This window comes from Dipodomys merriami, unplaced genomic scaffold (genome assembly GCF_024711535.1).
Source record: "Dipodomys merriami isolate MVZ:Mamm:240054 unplaced genomic scaffold, mDipMer1.0.p SCAF_373, whole genome shotgun sequence".
Classification (NCBI taxonomy): domain Eukaryota; kingdom Metazoa; phylum Chordata; class Mammalia; order Rodentia; family Heteromyidae; genus Dipodomys; species Dipodomys merriami.
The window spans coordinates 679206-701393 of NW_027205304.1; the positions used below are offsets into that span (position 1 = coordinate 679206).

At 50.4% G+C, this 22188-nt stretch overlaps 3 protein-coding genes across 5 annotated transcripts in view; 2 read left to right on the top strand and 1 right to left on the bottom strand.

The window, feature by feature from the left end:
- The first annotated feature begins 2573 nt into the window (after positions 1–2573).
- On the top strand, positions 2574–3818 carry Ppp1r35 (protein phosphatase 1 regulatory subunit 35). 2 transcript variants are annotated; one of them, XM_069989312.1, is made up of 4 exons: positions 2574–2924; positions 3005–3239; positions 3320–3456; positions 3585–3818. In XM_069989312.1, the coding sequence occupies exons 1-4, from the start codon at positions 2694–2696 to the stop codon at positions 3756–3758; spliced, it is 777 nt and encodes a 258-aa protein (XP_069845413.1). In that variant the 5' UTR covers positions 2574–2693; the 3' UTR covers positions 3759–3818. The 2 variants fall into 2 exon arrangements, with proteins under 2 accessions (XP_069845413.1, XP_069845414.1); XM_069989313.1 differs by lacking the exon at positions 3320–3456.
- A 2154-nt stretch (positions 3819–5972) lies between these two features.
- Mepce (methylphosphate capping enzyme) lies at positions 5973–10082 on the bottom strand. The gene is made up of 4 exons (XM_069989314.1): positions 8358–10082; positions 7110–7328; positions 6594–6720; positions 5973–6498 (listed from the first exon to the last, which is right to left on the bottom strand). Exons 1-4 carry the CDS (start codon positions 9981–9983, stop codon positions 6446–6448), a joined length of 2025 nt encoding a protein of 674 aa, XP_069845415.1. The 5' UTR covers positions 9984–10082; the 3' UTR covers positions 5973–6445.
- Positions 10083–11755: 1673 nt separating this feature from the next.
- Positions 11756–22188, top strand: part of Zcwpw1 (zinc finger CW-type and PWWP domain containing 1) — a 35869-nt gene continuing 25436 nt past the window's right edge. For both annotated transcript variants that reach the window (XM_069989219.1, XM_069989220.1), the window contains exons 1-4: positions 11756–11906; positions 17034–17077; positions 18617–18864; positions 21141–21219. In XM_069989219.1, the coding sequence (XP_069845320.1) occupies positions 17053–17077; positions 18617–18864; positions 21141–21219 (352 nt within the window). In that variant the 5' untranslated portion in view covers positions 11756–11906; positions 17034–17052. The remainder of the gene's footprint in view (positions 11907–17033; positions 17078–18616; positions 18865–21140; positions 21220–22188) is intronic.

The following is a 22188-nucleotide window of genomic DNA, read 5'->3' on the forward strand; positions in this document are numbered from 1 at the left end:
TCCTAAGGATGATAGGTGCACTAGTGCCCAGCCATTGTGCTTCCCTCCTAGTTAGAAGAACAGGCATGTCATTGGTTTGAGAGGGAATCTTGTGAGCTTTTATATACAGATTGGCTTCAAATCACAATCCCTTGCTCTGTCTCCCAGGTAGGGAGCCTCCTGGGTAGCTAAAATTATAGGTACAAGCCACTGTCAGTGCCAGGTTTCTATGTGTTTCTTTTTGTGGTACTGATGACTGAACTCAGAGCCTCAGTGCAAGCATCCTGCCACTTGAGCCGCACCCTCAGTTGCATGTATTATTAATGAAGGTCTCAGGGTGCAGTCCCCAGGTAGGAGTAGCAATGTCTTCTGGAGATCCATGGAAATGCAAACTCTCAGGATTGGTGCCCCAAATCAATATCAGAGACTTGGGTGGAGCCCAGCCAAGTCATCTGTTTTAACAAGCCTGATGAAGTCTTCGAACCACTGCCACATTGCATGGGAATGTGGACAGTCAGGACTTGGAAGTCAGGTCATATCACAGTTGCCTACAAGCTTGTTAAAAATATTATTTCTAGCTGGGTACTGGTGGCTCATGTGTACAATCCTAAGCTTCTCAGGAGACTGAAGATTGTAGTTTGAAGCCACCATGGCTGAAAAGTCCCCTAGATTCCATCTCCAAAAATAACCAGCATGAAACAGGGCTAAGTTGGGCACTGGTGGCTCATGTCTCTGTAATCTTAGCTACTCAGGAGGCTGAGATCTGAGGATTGAAGATCTAAACCAGTTCAGGTAAAAAAAAAAAAAAGGCCATGAGATTCTTATCTCCAATTAACCAGCAAAAAGCTGCAACTGGAGCTGTGGCTCAAGTGGTAGAGTGCCAGCCTTGACTTTGTGTTCAAGGGATGGCATCCAGATTTTGTGTTCAAGCCCCCTATGGGGAAAAATTAAAATAAATAGGAAGACTGGAGGAAGTGTTCAGCTAGTAGAATGCCATCTAGGCAAGCTGAACAAATCTAAGGCTGGGTTCAAATCACAAACACAGACACACAGACACAGACACAGACACACACACAGACACAGACACAGACAGACACACACACACACACACACACACACACACACACACACACACATGAGAATTCCTGGCCTCAAAAGTCAGACATTGGAGGTGGGGTAGGTAGGTATCTATATTTTAACCAGAAAAATAGACTTTGGGGACTCAGAAGGCTCCAGTCTTGAGATGTTAAGGTTGCCTCTTGGGTGTTTAGGGGATGCAAGACTAAAGTGAGAAGGTGGAGCCTCAAATTTCCTGTCAAAGTGATTTGGACTTATTTTAAGGTCAATTATCTTATTCTAAGATTGTGTTCCTCACTATGAGGACTTCAGAGAACCATAAGGACAATTTTCCATCAGATGGCAGTAAAGGGCTTTGAGAAAGCACATTTTCTAGTTTGTTCAAAGCAGCTTTCCTGGCATCTTTTCATGTTTCCTCCTCTCCCTGGTAATCTGGTGTTGTGATTCCACACTTCCTCATAAAACCTGGTGTAAGAATCAGGTTTCCTCTAGACAGCTAGTTTGATACCTTGTTATAATCTTCTTTGGTAGGACTTGGACCTGTCAGGTGCACCAGGTTGCACAGGTATCACACCTTACCACCCATCCTCTTGCATAAGAGTGTCTTGTGTACAAGAGGTTTCCCCAGTGGGATTCTTGGGATGCATAAGTAGGGAGAAGAACCATGTATGGCAGACCACAAAGGAGACACTTCTTAGCCTGTGGCACATCAATCCACCCAAGCTGACACTACACAAGGGCTGAGGGAAAGACGGGAAGCACAGGGGGCATTCTATAGGACTGGGAAATGGGTGGGGTGAGGAGCAGGATCTAGGGCAGCAGGTGGGGACACGGTGAGGGTGGTGGTGGTGATGGTGGAAGCTGGCCTGGGGTCAGAAGAGGAAGACAGGGAGGACCAATTTACTGGAAGGGGAGCAAGGCAGGAACAAGGGACACCATGTCTGCAACAGGAAAAGCCTGGGCTCCAACCCCTGGCCTGAGGGTGGAGAAGGGAGGGAAAGTTAATGCCTCTGAGGAAATGTAGACTTTGTGCCCAGTGCTCTGGCTTATCTCCATCCATGACAAGGTTCTCTGGATTCCAGGCTCCTTGGCTTCCCTGTGAGCCTGAGTCTCACCTCCGTTCCGCGATGGCTCAGTTCCGAGATCTTATCTAGTCTTCTACCTAGTAATATTTTTGGGGAACTCTCAAAGGTAACAAATCACAAGAGGCTGCCAAATTGGATGGATGCCAGGAGGAAGCCTGGGCTGTGGGTGAAGAAAACCCCGAAAATGCTGACCGTTTAAATTAAAACTTTCCTGTCGGGAGTTCCAGACAGAAAACGGAACACCCTGAGACCCTCAGACTGAGACCGGCGAGGAAGAGGACGCCATATAGAGATTTTGCTGAAGGAAGCTCGGTCCTCACAGGGACCCTTAGGACTGCCGCACCGGCCTCCGGGGCGGGGCCAAGTAGTGGGGCGGAAGTAGGGGGCGGGTCAAGGAACTGACGTCACGGGGCGCTGCAAGGGGCGGGGCTCTGTCCCCACTCGTGGAGTGAGGGATAACGGTTTCCGGTAGTGGTCTCCCGACGTGAGGGGGAGGGGGGAAGAGGAGGGAGCAAGGCCGTTTGCGGTGGCCCTCGCCGCTGGTACCCCAAGATGATGGACTGCGGGGAGTCCGAGCTGGAGTCTCTGAGAGGCGGAGATGCCCTGGCGGCCCCAGGACCACCCCCTGAGCCCCGAGCCCCGGAACCCCGCGTCCCAGTGCCCGAGCCCGGTCTAGACTTGAGCCTGAGCCCGCGGTCCGAGAGCCCCGAGCCGCGGAGCCGCAGCCCTGGGCGGCGGAAGGGACAGGCGGGGCGGCGGGAAGCGGCCCGCAGGGGGAGACAGGTGAGCTGGGGTCCGAGCTGCCCGGGGCACCCGACCGGCCCGGAGCGCGGCCGCTCACCGCCGGGTCCTGTGTCCCCCAGGTCCGCTTCCGCCTGGCTCCGTCCTCCCCGGTCCGCCCTGAGCCGCCGCCCGCCGCCCCGAGCGAGGCGCACGCGCTGGAGGCGCCCGCGCCGCGGAGCAGCCTGGCCTTGAGCGCCGAGCTGCAGGCGGCCCGGGCCGCAGCCTCGGGACCGTTTGATGCCGCTAAGGCCGTGGAGGAGCAACTGAGGAAGTCCTTCCAGACCCGCTGCGGCCTGGGGGAGAGCGTGGCCGAGGGTGAGGGGGGCGAGCGGCCTGCCGGGCGGGGGGGCCGGGCCGCGCGCAGCCGCTCACCCCCGCCCCTCCCGCGCTCTCAGGGCTGAACGTGCCGCGCTCCAAGCGGCTCTTCCGAGACCTGGTGAGCTTGCAGGTGCCGGAGGAACAGGTTCTCAGCGCGGCGCTGCGGGAGAAGCTGGCGCTCCTGCCGCCTCAGGCCCGAGCCCCGCCCCCGAAGGTGAGGGACGGGGCCCGGCCTCCTCCTGGCCGTCCCCTCGCGCGCGTGTTCGTCGCGGATTGTCTCCCCCCCCCCCTCACCCCCCCCCCCCAGGGTGTAAACTTACTTTTGGGGCCCAACTTCAACAGGAGCCTCCCGGGCCAGGGCCAGACATGACCATGCTGTGCGACCCAGACACACTGTGTTACGAATCTCCCCACCTGAGCCTGGACGGGCTGCCCCCTCTCCGACTCCAAGCCCGGCCTCGCCCTTCGGAGGACACCTTCCTCATGCACCGGACGTTAAGGCGGTGGGAAGCTTAGACCTCTGGATTGCCATTTTGTGTTAAAACCGTTTTAGAGAATAAAGTGGTTGTTAGATAATGGGACTGTTCTTGGGAGCCACAAGTACAGCTAAAACCGCTCCAAAGGTCCCTCCCAGGTTGGAAACTGCCTGGAGATGCACTTTTTGGCCCTTACCTAGGCTATTACACAGCAAGCCTGTCTCAAACCGGAAGCAAAAATAGAAGTGGTGACAGGGCCCAAGGTTGCATATACCTGTTACCCTAGCTACTCAGGAGGCTAAGGATTGTGCTAGCCAGGGCAGGAAAGTCCATGAGAGTTATCTCCCATTAATAATAATTAAAAAAAAAAAAGTCAGAAGCAGGCTATGACTGTAGTGGTAGAATGCTAGTCTTGAGCACAAAAGCTGAGGGACAGTGCCCAGGTCGAGTTCAAGGTCCAGGACCAGCACCAAAACAAAAAGGCAGATGTAGCTGGGTGAGCTTAACATGTACAAAGCCCTGGATCCTATTCACAGTACAAATGCTGAAAGTCCTTTGGATTTCCAGGTGATATGTACCATTTGTATGTGTGGTGTGCTGGGGAACATAGGGACTTGCACATGCTACCTAGGTAAATGTTTTCCCGCTGAGCTACAGTCCCGTTTTGTGTTGTAATGTCCTTAGAGCTTTTTCTTTTCTTGCACCCTTCCGCTGAGCTAAACCCCCAGCCCCCAGCTTTTTCTTTTTTGTTTGTTGACCATGAGGTTTGAACTGTGCCTGGGCTCTACCCCTGAGCTCCTCAGCTCAAGGAGAGCGCTTTACCACTTGAGCCGCTGTGCCACTTCTGGTTCTCTGGTGGTTAATTGGAGATAAGAGTCTCAGGGACTTTCCTGCCCAGGCTAGCTTTGAAACGTTATCCTCAGATCTCAGCCTCCTGAGTAGCTAGGATTACCTCCAATTAACCACCAGAAAACTGGAAGTGGCTCTGTGGCCTAAGTGGTAGAGGGCTTGCCTTGAGCTGAAGAGCTCAGGGACAGTGCCCAAACCAAGTTCAAGACCCACGACTGATTAACCCCCCCCCCAAACAACTCCCCCCTCAAAAAACCTTACACTGATCCCCAAATGTGGGGATTGCTTGAGTCTAGGAGTCTGCAAGGCACTGCTTAGCACTGTTAACAAAATTACTTCTTGTTTTCCCTTTAAGGCTTTGTGCACCTTGTTTGACAAGCACCTGGTTTGACTTGATTGTTCAGTATTTTTTTTTTGTCAAAGTCATGGCTTGAACTCAGGGCCTGGGCTCTGCCCGAGCTCTTTTGCTCAAGGCCAGTGCTGTACTACTTTGAGCTACAGTGCCACTTGTGGTTGTCTGGTGATTAATTGGACCCGCTCAGGCTGGCTTTGAACCATAATCCTCAGATCTCAGCCTCCTGAATAGCTAGGATTACAGGCATGAGCCACCAAACAGTGCCCAGCTTGCTCAGTATTTATTAGATGCAAAAGGTTTCCAGTAACCCTTGATGTATCACTGAAGAGCTTCCTGTTGCTAAATACTTGGTTTCACAGCACAGAAGAGTGGAAGGTCCCTGAAGCAGGTTGGTGGCTCTGGACCTAAGTTTTTTTTTTTTTTTTTGTTGGCCCTGGGGCTTGAACTCTGGGCCTGGGCGCTGTCCCTCAGCTCTTCAGCTCAAGGCGAGCACTCTACCACACTTGAGCTACAGCGCCACTTCCGGTTTTCTGGTGGTTTATTGGAGATAGGAGTCTCATAGTCGCTCCTGCCCAGACTGGCTTTGAACCATGATCCTCAGATCTCAGCCTCCTGAGTAGCTAGGATTACAGGCGTGAGCCACCAGCGCCTGGCTTTGGACAAGTATTTTTTAAAGTTCACATGCAGTTCTGCCAAGGCTTCTCAGCCTTCTTAAAGCTCACCACCCACATCCAATAAGAATTGTGAATTTTTTTTTTCCCTCCAGGGAAGGAAGTTGGTAATCTCTACACACCAGAATTTGTACTGGTGAGGCTCAAATGGTAAAAATATTGCCCTATAGTATGCTCAAAGTCTTGGGCTCAGTTTCCAGTCCCACCAAAATAAATCAGGGCTCTATGTAACCAACTGTGTGTATATTTGATTAGCAGTTTTTCCTAACCACTGAAAAAACTTGCCCTCTTCCTTGAAACTCTAGGATAGGCAAAACAAGCACAGGTTTTACTGAGGCACCACCCTCCCCAGCTAGAAAGTGCCAGACACAGGTATGGGGGCCACTGCCCTAGGTATCAAGTTTATTGTGCTGTTCTTACATTCCAAATCCAGTCCCCTCTACCACTGGGGGACAGCAGCAGGAAGGATTTTTACAGTATCTGTGTGCCTCCCTGCCAAGCTCCCCACTCCAACCCTTAGTCCATGTATCTGTGGTCCACTGAAATGCAGCTAGGGACAAAGGCCATTCAGAAGTGGGAATCTTCCTGGGAAAACAAAAGTCAGCAAAACAGTCCATGCTATCCAGGCCCAGCAGGCCGGGGACAGGAAGATGACAGTAACTCCAGCACAGCTGGGCTTGCTGCTCAGGTGCAGGAGATAGGGAGGAGGCTGGGGCAGCAACTTAAGAAAAAGCCTTCTTTGCCAGACCCAAGGAAAGGAAACTTTGGAGTTTAGGAAGGAAAAACCTCATCACCCAGGTCTTCAGGAGCAGCAAGGGCAGCATCTTAATATTTTTCTGTTCAGGGGGCCACTTAGTGGCTGGGGGAACGGGCCTTGTGGAACAGGTACACAGGACGCTGGAAGCCTGAGGGAAGAGTACACAGGAGACAGGTTGGCAGGCCCTCAGGACTCTCCACCCTCAACCAGGACCAGCCTCCCTCAGTAATGAGCCAGACTTACCTTTGGAGGTATTGTGGGGTGTAGCCACAAGTTCATAGCTGGAAAAGCCCACTTCTGGGGATGTCAGGTAAGAACTGAACTGTTCTGGCTTCAGCTGGATTCGATAGTAGTTCTTGTAAATTGTTTCCTGGAGAGAAAGGCAGAGGAATACATCAGTTTGCTCCCTCCTCCCCCGGCCAATGATGCCCACCTAGGGGTCTTTTCCCTCTGTTCAAGATGTCTTTCTTGCTGGGTGCTGGTGGCTCATGCCTGTAATCCTAGCTACTCAGGAGGCTGAGATCTGAGGATCAAGGTTCAAAGCCAGCCCCTGGGCAAGAAAAGCCCAAGAGACTCTTGTCTCCAATTAACTAACAGAAAACCGGAAGTGGCACTGTGGCTCAAAGTGGTAGAGCACTAGCCTTGAGCAAAAGAGCTCAGGGACAGCACCCAGGCAATGAGTTCAAATCCCATGGCCAGGGAAAAAAAGTTTGTCTTGCCTCAACCAAAGAATGATTCCCCATTTCCACAGAAACCCACCGTGAGAGTCTTTCTCTTGCCATAGGAGGACCACGGTTGGGGCTCCAAGACCAAGATGCCTCCAGGGCGTAGGTGCCGGTAGATCCGGCGGAACATGCGCTTCAGACCCTCATCTCCCCAGTTCAGGTGCACCCATTTGGTGAGGCTGAGGCAGAGCACCACATCATACTCCGGAGTTTGGGCCTCCACTAGCTCATCTCGATCCAGCACGTAGTTACCCTGAGAATAAAGAATTGTGGTGAGGTCAACAAGACATAAAGAACCATGCCCCCACAACCGGTCTGGAGGCTTTGTGACAATGTCCCACATTTCTTCTCTGCCACTCTTCAGACCCTTTCAGTCTAACTTTCTTGCCTCTGCTTCTTCCTTATGGTAAAGTCAAACTTAAAATGGAGCCCTGTATTTTAAAACTCATTAACCATGAAATTTTCCTACTTGGAGTCAAAATTGTAGTGAGCAAATGCTGGAGGACTCCTAGACATGGGGCAGGGGCTCAACATTATACAAGGAGACCCGTGGGTCTTTCCCTGTAGTGGAGGGCTAGCAAAATGTCAGGCCTATTTTTTCCTTTCTCCTAGAGAAATCAAGAGCCACACATCCCCTTAGGAAATCTTTTCTAGAAGATATGCTCATCACTGTCCTCTGTAAAGTCCTTTCTTCAGGCTTGATCAGACCTAGCAGCCAACATTACTGCAGCCAGTCCAGTGACAGTTTAATGGGGAGCTGTGTGCCGTCAGGGACATAGTCTCCCTCCCTGAAGAAGAGTCTGTGTTCCCCCTCCCACTACCCAGAGCCAATGTGGAAAAGACCTAATGCTGAGCAGATCTGTTCCTGGCCCCTGACTCATCAACTCTGTATCTAAGGAAATAAGAAGCAGCTGATGCAAACAGAGGCCCTATCAAAGGGCAGAAACTTCAAACACTAGTCTACCACCAGTCTCCTCTCCCTCAACACATTCTGTCTAGCAGCCTCATGTTCCCTCAGTGGGTTTGAGGAAAGGGTTCCATCAGGACAGAATCCCCTAGTAGTGGCAATGGTTACCCTGAAGAGGTGGACCAACCTGGGGTAGAGATGAATCCTACCTCTCCAGGTTATCGGAGGGGCAAACCACCCAGTAGAGACAGTCTCCATCTCCTGCTGAGGAGTGGGTGCAGGATAATGCCTCTGGGTCTTGGTCTTTCCCGACACACTGCTCTCACTGCATCCCCATACCCAGGCCCTATTCCAAAAGCTTTCTAATATTCTTACCGTGACGAAGACAACATTGTTGGGGAAGACAGAGGTGTCGGCTCCATCCAAGGGCACTTGGGGTGCAGCAATGGGACCCCGGCTGGCCGGCAGCGAGGCTGGGAAGCAGCTTCTCTTTCGGATGGTGGCAGTCCCTTCCTCACCCTCTGCCCCAGCATCCCCCTCAGAAGTCTGGGGTGGGAGACGCAGCTCCTCGGACAGGTAGTGTCGGATATTTTGACGGGCTGCGTGTATCAGCCGGGAATCAATATCCAGTCCCACCATGCGTGATGGGCCCCACTTGCAGGCAATACTTAGGGTCAGATGGCCCACATTGCACCCCAGATCTAGAATGTCCCGGCCCTTAAACCATTCAGGCTTCAGCACCCGCAGGCGCCCATCCTCACAGGAAGGATTGCGGTACCCATAGTACTTGCAATAATTCCCATACTGGAACTTGCGTTGTTGCTTTTTGAAGCCTGCTGCAGGTAGTGGGTGATGGTGGTGGCGGCCTCCCCCACTCCCTCGGCCCTTTTCCTTGGAACCCTGACCTCCACCCCTAGCCCCTGCCTCCGACTTGCTGGAAGTCCTGCGACGTTTGCGATGTCGGGAGGAGGAAGACGAGGGTGCAGAGGTAACTGAGGCAGCTGAAGGGGCGGAAAGGGAGCCTGAGGAACCCTGCAGGGCAGATGGAAGGGGAGACACGACCTCATCCCTGCAGTTGATGGCTGTGTTGAGTTCATAGGGTAGGGGGGCATCGCGGTTCTGGCCCTTGTGCCGCTGCTGCTGTGTGGCGCCCTCCCCGTGGAATGAGGGGGTGAGGGGGGCTGTGGGCAGCGCGGCGTGGCTATCATTCCCTCCAGATGCCTGCTGCTGCTGGTGGTGCTGTCCCCGGTGTCTATGCCGCTTGCGACCAGTCTTGAGTGGCGAAGCAAGAACTACTTGGGCCTCATCAGTGCAAGTATTGAGACTGAGCGGGTCAGTGATATCTTTGGGGATGAGGATCTCCACTGGATCTCGCCCCTTGGCCGGAAGTGGGGAGGACTTGGGGGTCTCCGCATTGAGTGCACGACTCACTTCCTCATCCAGGAGGCTGTTCAGGTTCAGTGGATCAAAGATATTGCCCCCCAGAAGAAAGTTGGAGGGTAACACAGAGTCACAGTCCGAATTCACCCGCCGGCGCCTCTTGAAGGCCGGGTGTTTGAAGCTCCCCCCACCACCCCCAACATTACAGCTATTTCTCCTCTTGCCCCCCCCTCCCCCGGGGGGCCGGTGGGGCTGGTAGCCATTGCGAGGTCGAGGAGGGGCCGGGGGCCCCAGTTCCGTCCCGCCCCCTGCCCGGCGCTCCTCCCCCACGTCCTGGGGAGCGGCTCGCCCCGGGGGCTCCGACAAGCGGGCCTCCCCGTGGGACGGCGCCGGGCCGCCCCCTCGGGGCTGTGGGGCCGAGCCGCCCCGAGGACTGGCCGTGGTCCCCGCCGAGTGCGCGCGAGGCCCCGGCCCGCGCTCCGCCCCGCCGCGGGGCTCCCCGGACACAGCCTCCCGGTGCAGCTGCACCGCGGGGCCGCCCCCTCCGCCCGACTCATCTTTGAGCGGCGGCGGCGGGGCCGGCACCAGAAACGGCTCCTTCTCCGCCGCCATCTCGATCATTTCCTCCCCTTATTGCGTCCCAGTCGAGGGTACCGACGGGGGATCAGGGGCTTTTAGCTCCCCGCTTCCTTCCTAAACCCTGTTCCCTCCCCACCCCCTCTCCCGAGTGCGCGCGCAGCTCCGCTCCGCTCGCTTCTCTCCCGAGTACCTACCCCCCCTCCCCCCCTTCAAGCGCGTCCCACTCGCCCGCGAGACCAAAACAAGATGCCCGCGAGACCCGGACAAGCCGAGGACTCAACCGCGCGTGCGCCGACCCCTTTCTCCGCCACCACTACCTCTCCGTCGCGAGCGCGCACGGCCGGCGCGCGTTCCGCTCAGCCCGCAGCCACGCATGCGTACTCTGCCGCCACCCTGGCTGCGCGCGCATCGGAGTACGAATCAACTTAACGGCTCCGGGAGTTTAAATATAGCCCCCCCATCGCAAACCCCCCCACCCCCAAGAAGCCCACCACCCCAAACGGACACCTACTTCCCTTCGCAGCTAGGTCCGGCCCTACTGATATCCTTTGTCTCGGCCGCACGCTCCCACCCACCGTTGGCGAGGGACGGGGAGCTGGTGTGAAAAGGTCTCCTTGACACCCGACCCTTGTTCCTGAGGAATGAGTCTCAGCGGTCTCCGCCCGGCTCTAAACCCAACAACCTCGTTACCCCGCCTCCTGCCTCCCCCTACTGGGCAGCGCCTGCGCACACCCTTTTAGGCTTGCGCGGGTAGATGCAGCACGTGTTGGAGATGATACCCCCGCCCTCCGTCCTAGGGGCGGGGACTGTGACGTCGTTTCCTCAGGTTAGATACACGCAGAGTGCGTCAGCAAGACCAGAGGGGCGTGGCCCCACGCCGAAAGGGGCGGGCCTCATGAATTATTCATGAGGAGTGCACACTTCCTCCTCCTCCTCCCACCTACTTAGGAGGACTACTGAGAGAAGGGAAGACCCTTCACGTTGGGGAGAAGGAAGAGTTGAGACCAATCCACGAACTGTTCCGAGTAAAATGCGATAGGTCACTTAAGCACACACCTCTCCGAGAATATTCTCTGCTGAACTGAAAAAAAAAAAAAAAAAAGCACTAAAAGCAGCCGAGGCTGCCCAACTTCCTCTTCCTCCGAAATGGCCGAGTCGTTTTCTTGCTCCACCGCCTTCCCCTGTGTGCGATCACCTGGGCACGCCACGCCCCACGCCAGGCGCCGGCGCAGTAGACGTCTCCTGCCCCGCGGGGCCCTCTACGTCCACTGCCGTGGGCTGTATGTACCTGCTGGCCCTTCCGAATCCACACCGCTGCGGCCTTGGGCGGCCTTATACCCTAAATAAATAAATAAATAAACAAATCACATATGGGCAGGGAAAGGCTTTCGGCCAGCTTTGGGTCCCTGCCTTGGTAAAAAGAAACAGGACTTGGCTGGTTTCCCCTGGATGATGAGTTGCAGGGTCTCCCTGCAACAGATTGGCTGAGAGGCGGTAGCGGCCAAAGTAGAGCTCAGGATAGTTTCGTAATGTTAAAATAAGGGCGTGAAGAGGGCTACAAACAAGAATAGGAATTACGGCATGAAAAGAGTCAGGGAAAGGCAGTCGAGGACAGAAGGGTTGGAAAGATGTGTTACCAGAAACAATCAGGCACTGTGGCTGCCGCCTAATAAAAGTGACGCCAGCGAGGATTGTGGGATTTGTAGTTCTCAGGACATTGGAAGATGGTGGAAATATTTTAGCCGCGCCCACGCCGAAGCGCCTGCGATCTGCGCATGCGCCCTCGCACTGGTGGCACGGGGGTTGGGGGGGGAGAAAGCACGCCGCTAGGGGGCGGAGTTTATTCGCGTCCTCGCGCCTTCGCCTAGTGGCGGGAAAAAGCAGGTCGAGGTTGCAGAGGTTTGTGGTATGGCTGCAATAACACGCGCTGCTCCTCGACCTTAAGTTCCGGGCTCCACTCAGAAGGTAGCTGACTTTTTTTTAACCTCCCGCGACAGACGAAAATAGTAGAGGCGACCAATCCCGGTACTTGGCTGTGGGAAAAAACTTTCTTTTCAGAGGGATGACCAATATTTTACCTCAGAATCTCCAGCCACTCTACTCCACCTCACCCCACCTCCTTTCCCGCCCCCTCGGGCATCACCCCCAAACCAAAAAAAAAAAAACCCGATAGTGTCTAGGCGGGAAATGATTATTGGAGCAGGGGGAAGAGGTTCCGAGTCCCTCAGCGGCTGCTCAGGGGGAAACGGGGCGTCCGGAGCCGCCATCCGTCCCCTGAGAGGGCCTCGGCTCCGGGTATCTCCCATTTTCATGGCTGTCCTGAAGAGAAAGTGGCTGAGGGGAGGAAGGGGGCTGGCTGGGGGGGGGTAGGGGAGCATTTTGTAGTTACTAAGCTTTGATTCCCCCCCCCATTGCAGGGAGGGCCGAGTTCGGGGGTGACAGTGGGGGTGCATGGCGAGCATTGGTGGCCATATGGACGAGAGCAGGCAGGAGAGGAGGCAGCAGCTACTGGGTGCGGGCACAGGGCTTGGGTGAGGGCTCTTATACTCCCCGAAGTGAGAAGAGGTAGTTTGTGAAGAGTGCGTGTGTATTCATAAGCGTTGGCGGAAGTTTTGTCCGCCTGGGCACTTCTGAGGGCGGTTGGGGTTTGTGGTGGGCAGAGTAGCTGGACTCTTATTTGAGAATCTATTTTGTAAAATGTATTGGGATTAAAAAAGATAATATACATTCGCTGTGTGAAGGGGTGGATGCGTCCACGCAAAGAAATAGAACGCTAGTATTAGGCATGGAAATCAGTAGTTGTTAGATATTAATGCTGAAAGTATGAATTCCATCTTGGCCGGGCGCTGGTGGCTCACGCCTGTCATCCTAGCGACTCAGGAGGCTGAGATCTGAGGATCGCGGTTCAAAGCCAGCCCAGGCAGGAAAGTCGGAAAGTTGGAGAGACTCGTATAATATAAACCACTAGAAAACTGGAAGTGGTGCTGTAGAGCTGAGGGACAGCGCCCAAGCCCAGAGTTCAAGCCCCACGACCGACAAAAAAAAAAAAAAGAATTCCATCTAAAACGAGTCTTTTTTCTTTTTCCTTTCTCTCCCTCTCCCTCCTCCTCCCCTCTTCCTTCCATTTCCTGCCCTCTCCCTCTTCCCTCTCGTATTTCCTGCCCCTCCCTTTTCCCTCCTCCTCCCTCTCCTTCCATTTTCCGTCCCCTTTCTCTCTCCTCCTCTCTGTTTCCTGTCCCCACCTCCCTCCCTCCCTTTCCCTTCCATTTCCTGCTCCCTCCCCTCTCCTTTTCCCTTCCTTCTGCCTCCTCCTTCCCCTTCCTTTTCCTGCCTACTCCCTTCTCCCTCCCTCTCCCTTTCCCTTCTTGCCCTTTCTCTTCCCTGTCTCCTCCCCCTTCCCCCTTCCATTTTTCTGCCCAATCCTCTCTTCCTCCTCCCCTCTCCTTTCTCTTCCCTTTCCCTTCCATTTCCTGCTTCCTCTCCTCCCCCTCCCCTCTCCTTTCTTTCCCTTCTGTTTCCTGCCCCCTCCCCTCTCCCTTCTCTCTACTCCTTCCTTTATCTTCGGTTTCGTGCCCCTCTCTTGTCCCTCCTCCTCCTTTCTCACTTCTCTTTCCTCCCTCTTCTTCCTTCTTCCTTCTGTTTCCTGCCACCTCCTCTCCATCCTTCCCTGTCTCCCTCTTTCCTGTTTCCTGTCCCTCTCCCTCCATTCTTCCCTTCTCCTGCCCCCTTCCTCCTCCTTTCTCCTCCTTTTCCCCCTCCCCTTCACTCCTCCCCATTCTTCTTCTCCTAAACCCTCAGTTTCTTGCCCCTCCCTTCTTCCCTTCTTCTCTCCCCTCTCCCTCCCTTTCCCTTCTGTTTCCATTCCCCCTCCCCTCTCCATCCCTCCCCTTCACCTCTTTTTTCTCCCTCTGCTTCTTTTTCCCCTCCTTCTCCCTCCCTTTCCCTTTCCCCCTCCCCCCCCTCTCTTTCTCTCTTTCTTTTTCTGGTCCTGAGGCTTGAACTCAGGGACTGGGCTCTGTCTCTGAGCTTCTTTGTGCTCATGGTTAGCTCTCTAGCACTTCTAGCCATAATTGCACTTCTTATTTTCTGGTGGTTACCTGGAGATAAGAGTCATATGGACTTTCTTCCCTGGGCTGGCTTTGAACCTCAATCCTCAAATATCCTGGGTAGCTAGGATTACAGGTGTGAGCCACTGGCTTAACCACATATGTTGGATAGCCAAATATCATCTCATTCATTACTAGTTTTTTTTTTTTTTTGGGTCCAGTCGTGGGGCCTGAACTCTGGGCCTGGGCGCTGTCCCTCAGCTCTTCAGCTCAAGGCTAGCGCTCTACCACTTGAGCCACAGCGCCACTTCTGGCTTTTTTTCTTTTTGCTTATGTGGTGCTTAGGAATCGAACCCAGGGCCTCAGGCATGCAAGGCAAGCACTCTACTACTGAGCCACCTTCCCAGCCCCTGTTACTAGTTTTTCATTTAGCTTTTTGTTCCTTAATATGACTCATAATTTAAATTAGTTTCATGTGGACTTTTTGTGATCTTTTTGGGGGAAATTTTGATTCTAGAAGGAGAACTGTTTGTTATATGTAGTTAATAGTAGTTAATTCTTCTTGTAGTTAGTAATATAATATGTAGCTAATAATTATTCTTGTGCCAGGCCTGGGGCTTGAATCCAAGGCTTGGGCCCTGTTCCTGAGCTTTTTTGCTCAGAGGCTAGCACTCTACCACTTGTGCCACAGCTCCACTCCTGGCTTTGTTGGTACGTAACTGGAGATAGTCTCATGGACTTTCCTGCCCAGGCTGGCTTTGCACTGTGACCCTCAGATCTCACCCTCCTTCATAGCTAGGGCTACAGGTGTGAGTCACTGACACTCAGCTTTAGTATTCCTTTTACAGCCTAATTTTATTTACTTTCTATCTTCTGTTTAGGATTATACTAAATAAAGAGACACATTTGCTTCATGGTTCTCTAAATTTTCACTCTAGATTTTCAGGTTTCTCCCTGATGGAAATGAAGAGAAACTAATTCTTTCCTGTAAAGGAAAAGTCAGCTAGGCCATGGAGCTCCAACCTATAATCCTAGCTACTTGAGAGGTGGACCTTAGGGGATCATAGTTTGAGTCCAGTATAGGAAAGGGATACTCATAGTGGCATGCACTTGGCATTTGGCAACATAGGAAAACACAAATAGGAGTATTGCAGTCCAGAGTGTGGGCTTCATGTGAGACCCAATATCAAATATCATTAGCCCCATAAGGGTCTTGTGGAGTGGCTCAAGTGATAGCCCATCTAGCAAGCGTGAGGCTGAGTTCAAACCCTAGTACCACCAAAAATAATACAGATGAAGGCAAAATAGTTGTTTTAGAACAGCATGCCTGAGAAGTGGCGCTGTAGCTCAAATGGTAGAGTGATAGCCTTGAGCTGAAGAACTGAGGGACAGCGCTCAGGCCCAGAGTTCAAGCCCCATGACTGACCAAAAAAAAAAAAAAAATCTCTTAGCTGGGTGCCAGTGGCTCACGCCTGTAATCCTAGCTACTCAGGAGGCTGAGATCTGAGGATCGTGCGGTTCAAAGCCAGCCAGGAAAGTTCGTGAGACTCTTATCTCCAATAAACTGCTAGAAAACCGGAAGTGGTGCTGTGGCTCAAGCGGTAGAGCGCTGGCCCTGAGCTGAAGAGCACAAGTAAGTCAGGCCCAAAGAAACATAGGTCCCATGGTTTCCCTTATTTGTAATATCTAGTATATGTATGAGTCAAGCGGAAAAGGTCAGATAATGTGATGTCAGGAAAATGAACCCTTACATGTGTATTTTAATGTTTTTTTCTTTCATGCATGTGTTTCTAACGCATTTATAAGATTATCTCTTTGTTGCTTTGTATGTCCCTCCCCCACAGCATAACCCCTGCTTTCACTATATTTGATGTCAGTATAACTTGTGGAGGAGATGGGGAAAAACCAGTTGTTTAAGGATACAGGTGGACCTGTTGCAACAATGAGAAGTACAAGTTGTCATGTCCAAAACGAGCTTTACAACGTCGGTGCGGGGGGGGAGGGGGGAAGGAGAAGGATTGGGATTGGGGGGGAGGGGGGAGGCTGCAATGCTTGGTAAGAAATGTACGCATTATCCTGCCCATGTAATTGTAACTCCTCTATACAGTATGTTCACAAATTAAATTAAATTAAAAAAAAAAAAGAGCACAAGGACAGCGCCCAAGCCCAGAGTTCAAGCCCCATGACAGACCAAAAAAACCAAAAAACAAAAAACAGCATGCCTGAATTGCTCATATTTGTAGAAGAAGCAGAAAAGAAAAATGTCAAAGGATGCTTCAGGGGACTGAGAGTTCTGGGTAGCCTTGGCAAATTATTGAGGCCCTTTTTTAGAAAAGGGGGTGGGGCTGGGAAGGTGGCTCAGTGGTAGAGCGCTTGCCTTGCATGCCTGAGGCCCTGGGTTCGATTCCTCAGCACCACATAAGCAAAAAGAAAAAAAGCCAGAAGTGATGCTGTGGCTCAAGTGAGTAGTAGAGCGCTAGCCTTGAGCTGAAGAGCTGAGGGACAGCGCCCAGGCCCAGAGTTCAGGCCCCACGGCTGGACCTCTCCACCCCCCAAAAAAGGGGGTGGGAATCTGGGTCTGGGGATATAACTCAGTTAGAAGAGCCCTCGTATGAATGAGACCCTGGTTTCAATTACTTAGTAGTGCCCTCAAATGAAAATATGGAAAGTTAAACATTTTGCATTTAGCTATGTTGGGGTCTTGGTAAGTTATTTCTCAGTACTCCCTCCCCCCCCCCACTTAAAAAAAAAAGGCAGGCCAGGCACTGATGGATTATGCCTGTAATCCTAGCTATTCAGAAGGCTAATATCTGAGTATCACAGTTTGAAGCTAGCTTGGGCAGGAAAGTCCTTGAGAGTCTTATCTCCAATAACTACCTAGAAACTAGAAGTGGAGCTTTGACTCAAAGTGGTAAGGTACTAGCCTTGAGCAAAAAAAGCTCAGGAACAGCATCCAGGACATGAGGTCAAGCCCCACAACTAACCAAAAAAATGTTTAAAATCACATTTCATCAGTTATGGAAGTTATTTTCTTGTTTTTCAACAGCAAAGAAAGTGGTGGAAAAATGGCAACATTGCAGAAAAACGAAGGTGAGTGAAGATTGAGGGAGGTCTACTTGGTATATTTCATTTCTGCTTCTAAACAGCTCATTTTTCTCATCAAAGGGTCTCCTCCTCCTCCTCCTCCTCCTCCTCCTCCTCCTTCTTCTCCTCCTTCTTCTCCTCCTTCTCTTCCTTCTCCTTCTCCTTCTCCTTCTTCTTCTTTTTGATTGGTCAGTCATGGGGCCTGAACTCAGGGCTTGGGCACTGTCCCTTGGCTCTTCAGCTCAAGGCTAGCGCTCTACTACTTGAGCCACAATGCCACTTCTGGCTTTTTCTGCTTGTGTGGTGCTGAGGAATCGAACCCAGGGCCTCAGGCATGCAAGGCAAACACTCTACCACTGAGCCATCTTCCCAGCCTCCAGATTATTTTTCTGCTAGATGTTTTGAGCAAAACAAATACAGTTTAGAAACAACCCTGCTCAAGAAATATATGAACTCATAGAAAGGAAAAAAGACACTTAAAAATTTATGGCAGCCGGAAGTGGCGCTGTAGCTCAAGCGGTAGAGCGCTCGCCTTGAGTTGAAGAGCTGAGGGACAACGCCCAGGCCCAGAGTTCAAGCCCCACGACGGACAAAAAAAACAAAAACAAAAACAAAAATTTATGGCAGCTGGGTGCTGGTGGCTCATGCCTGTAATCCTTAAGAGGCTGAGATCTGAGGATCCCAGTCAAAGCCAGCCCAGGCAGGAAAGTGGTGAGACTCATCTCCAATTCACCACCAGAAACCAGAAGTGGTGTTGTAAGCTCAAGTGGTAGAGTGCTTGCCTTGAGCTGAAGAGCTCAGGGACAGCGCTCAGGCCCAGAGTTCAAGCCTCACAACCGACAATAAAATAAATAAAACAAAATAAATTATAGCATAGGTCATACCTATAATCCTAGGTACTCAGGTGGCTGAGATTTGAGGATTGCAGTTGGAAGCCAGCCTTGCAAGGAGAAGTAAGGCTCTTATCTCCAAGAAACTACACAGAAAAAGTCAGAACTGTAGCTGAAGTGGTAGAGTGCTAGCCTTGAGCACAAAGAAGCTCAAGGACAGTGCCCAAGTCCTGAGTTCAAGCCACAGGACTGGAAAAAAAAGGTTATATAAAGTTAAATGTGGTAAACACCACCAGAAAGGTTTTAAGTATTATGGAAGCTCAGAAGAAAGAGATATTAGATATATCTAGGAAAAACTTACAATGTTTTTCTTTATAGAGGAAGTGGGTTATGAGTGATTTGTAGGTTTTGAATAATTCTAAGCTAATTTCTCATAAAATTTTAATCCAGAGATAAAGCAAATTAAAAATTTTCACACTTGAATCATTCACCTGCTACTTTCTTGTATTTATCAAACGTAGTCTATCAGAATCAACTAGTCTTAAAGAGCTACAGATTTTTCAACTTCACTCTGAACTATTTTATCATATTGCAGTGTTAGGGAATTGGATGGTGATACACAGGGAGAGGCCTATGAATCTGAATTTAAGAGCTCTGAAATGGTGTTTGGTAATCTATTGTTATGCTGTGTTTCATTTGTTCGAATTTCTTTCAGAATGTGGAAAGGGTTCAAAGAAAAGTTTTGCTCCACCTACACAGAAATTGCATATGATACTTCAAGGTCCTAATTCACCCCAGGAGCATATGACACTAGAAATGAGACCCTCAGATGCAATAGCTGAGCCAGTCAGGCTCAAGACCAAGTTAGAGAAGGAGGAGAAGGCAACCACAGAGAATGAGTCAAACAGTGGATGGGAGATAAAAGGCAAGGCTCAAGACAAGCCTATGGAGAAGAAAGAAAAGGTATGAGTCATAGTGATGGACTCTGGTTGGACAGTTCCTTTTATTCTGTTCCCCACCTATGCTAGACAAACTTTTTCTGATGGGAAATTCATTCTGCACTTTTAATAATTCTTCCTCCCTCTTTCGTCCTCCTTCCTTTTAGATGTGATATGAAAATTATACCCATGATCACTTCAGCATGCTATGTAAACAGTCTGCAACTGACCTGCACCCTGCTCCCCCCATTTTTGTGTGCATGTGCATACTGGGACTTGAACTCAGAGTCTCATGCTCTGTTTAGTTTTTTTTTTTTTTTTGAAGAAATCCGTTTATTATAATTAACTCAAAATAACATCAGAACAATGAAGGCCACACAAACACCTGTCAGCCCCAACTCTATACCATCTCAGTGAACCTGTATTAAGAGTTACAATACCCTCTTCCATGGCCACTCTTGCGGCAACTATGCAATTAACAACAAGAAGTTATAGTTTTACACTCTATAGTGTCACTACCAATTCCATTTCCATGTTACATTAACTTGGTCATCAGAGATGATTTTCCATTTCTTCAACTTGAACTTCACGGTTAAGCTCTGTTTAGTTTTTTGCTCCAGGCTGGCACTGTGCTACTTGAGTCATGACTCCATTGCTCTACCACTTCTTGAAAAAAGTGTTTGTTTGTTTTTTTTTGTTGGTTATGGGGCTTGAACTCAGGGCCTCGGTGCTCTCCCTGAGCCTCTTTTTGCTCAAGGCTAGTGCTCTACACTTGAGCCCACAACTCCACTTCCAGCTCTTTGGTGATTTATTGGAGATAAGAGTCCCATGGAATTTTCTTCCTGGGATGGCTTTGAACCATGATCCTCAGATTTTAGCCTCTTGAGTAGCTAGGATTACAGGTGTGAGCCACTGGTCACCCTGCAAAAGTAGTTTATTTATTTATTTATTTATTTATTTTTTGGGTCCGGTCTGTGGGGCCTGAACTCTGGGCCTGGGTGCTGTCCCTCAGCTCTTCAGCTCAAGGCTAGTGCTCTACCACTTGAGCCACAGCGCCACTTCCGGCTTTTTTCTTTTTGCTTATGTGGTGCTGAGGAATTGAACCCAGGGCCTCTGGCATGCAAGGCATGCTCTCTACCACTGAGCCACCTTCCCAGCCCCAGTTTATTTATTTTTTTGTTTTGAATTGTTGAGAGTTTTCCTACATTGCTTGGGCTAGCCTGGAACTTGGAATCTTTTTGCCTCAGCCTCCCAAGAAGCTGGGATTATAGTTGTGTACTACATTTAGTTTAGTTTAGATTTTTATTCCTTTCATTGGACATTCATTTTCTTCTCCAAAAGGGAAAATATTATTTATTTATTTTTGTTGGTTGTGGGGTTTGAACTCTGGGCCTGGGCACTGTCCCTGAGCTCATCACTTCAAGGCAAGCACTCTACCACCTGAGCCACAGCGCCACTTCCATTTTTCTAGTGGTAAATTGGAGATAAGAGTCTCATTGAGGAGCTGGGAAGGTGGCTCAGTGGTAGAGTGCTTGCCTTGCATGCATAGGGCTGTGGGTTCGATTCCTCAGTACCACATAAACAGAAAAAGCCAGAAAAGGTGCTGTGGTTCAAGTGGTAGAGCTCTAGCCTTGAGCTGAAAAGCTGAGGGACAGTGCCCACACCCAGAGTTCAGGCTCCACGGGGAAAAAAAAAGAGTCTCATCAATTTTGCTGCTTGGGCTGACTTTGAACCATGATCCTTAAATCTCAGCTTCCCAAGTAGCTAGGATTATAGGAGTGAGCCATTGGCACCCAGCTGGGAAAATATTTTTATGAAAACATTTAATAACAACAAAAAAATGTGAATGAAGGGGCTGGGAATGTGGTTTAGTGGTAGAGTACTTGCTTAGCATGCATGAAACCCTGGGTTCAATTCCTCAGAACTACATAAACAGAAAAGGCTGGCAGTGGCACTGTGAGTCAAGTAGTAGAGCACTAGCATTGAACAAAAGAAGCTCAGGGACAATGCCCAGGCCCTGAGTTCAAGCCCCAGGACTGGCAAAAAAAAAAAAAAAAAAGAGTGAAGGGGGATAGATGTGGGAGTGGATATAGACAGAAACTTTATCGAAACCATTTCTTTTTCTTTGATGCCTTTTATGTTCAGGAGATCTGGCATAAAGTGGATAGACCCCTTAGTTTTTTTGTTATCATGCTTTTAGTCTTGTGAACTTACATCTTCATCCAAAGGAGGTATCTGACTAGTAAGAGGAGAAAACTATGAAAGATAAGCAGTTTTCCTTCTTTCATTTTGTCTCTGCAGGAAAAAACAAGTCTTACTAATGCAGAATTTGAGGAGATTGTCCAGATTGTACTGCAGAAGTCCCTCCAGGACTGCTTAGGTATGATTTATACTGGGTAGTTTGACTGTTTCCCGAAGGGTACTTTGAAATATTTAATCTCCTATACTTTGAAATACTTAATCTCCTATCAATACAACTCTAGCAAGACCATCTGAGATAAAAGGCACAGACTTTGAGGAAAGTAGGTGACATTGAGTTCAGAACATACAGCCTCACCTAAAAATTTTTTTTTTTTTTTTTGGTCCAGTTGTGGGGCCTGAACTCTGGGCCTGAGTACTGTCCCTCAGCTCTTCAGCTCAAGACTAGCGCTCCGCCACCCGAGCCACAGCGCCACTTCCAGCTTTTTTTCTTTTTGCTTATGTGGTGCTGAGGAATCGAACCCAGGGCCTCATGCATGCAAGGCAAGTGCTCTACCACTGAGCCAACTTCCCAGCCCTCACCTAAAAATTTAAAATGCTATTTGGATTCATTTTATATATTTATGGTTTACTTAGGGAAAAATAATTGTTTTCTCAGATTTCTTAGATTCTGCATATGCTTGTTTATTTCTGCTTTTAATACTGTCTTAGCTGCTGCTTAGGAGTTTATTTTTAACTATTATTTTATTGTAAAGATGCTGTACAGGGAGGTTACAGTTACATGAGTAAGGTAATGAGTACATTTCTATTTTTTTTTTGGGGGGGGTCCTGTCGTGGGACCTGAACTCTGGGCCTGGGCGCCGTCCCTCAGCTCTTCAGCTCAAGGCTAGCGCTCCACCACTTGAGCCACAGTGCCACTCCCGGCTTTTTTTCTTTTTGCTTATGTGGTGCTGAGGAATCGAACCCAGGGCCTCAGGCATGCAAGGCAAGCACTCTACCACTGAGCCACCTTCCCAGCCCCCGGTAATGAGTACATTTCTTGTTGAACATTGTTACCCCCTCCTTTGTTTTTCTACTATCCTTTCCCTGTCCCCCCCTGCCCTTGCCCCCAGCCCTTGCTCAGGAGTTTTAGAATAAAGAACTCTCTCAG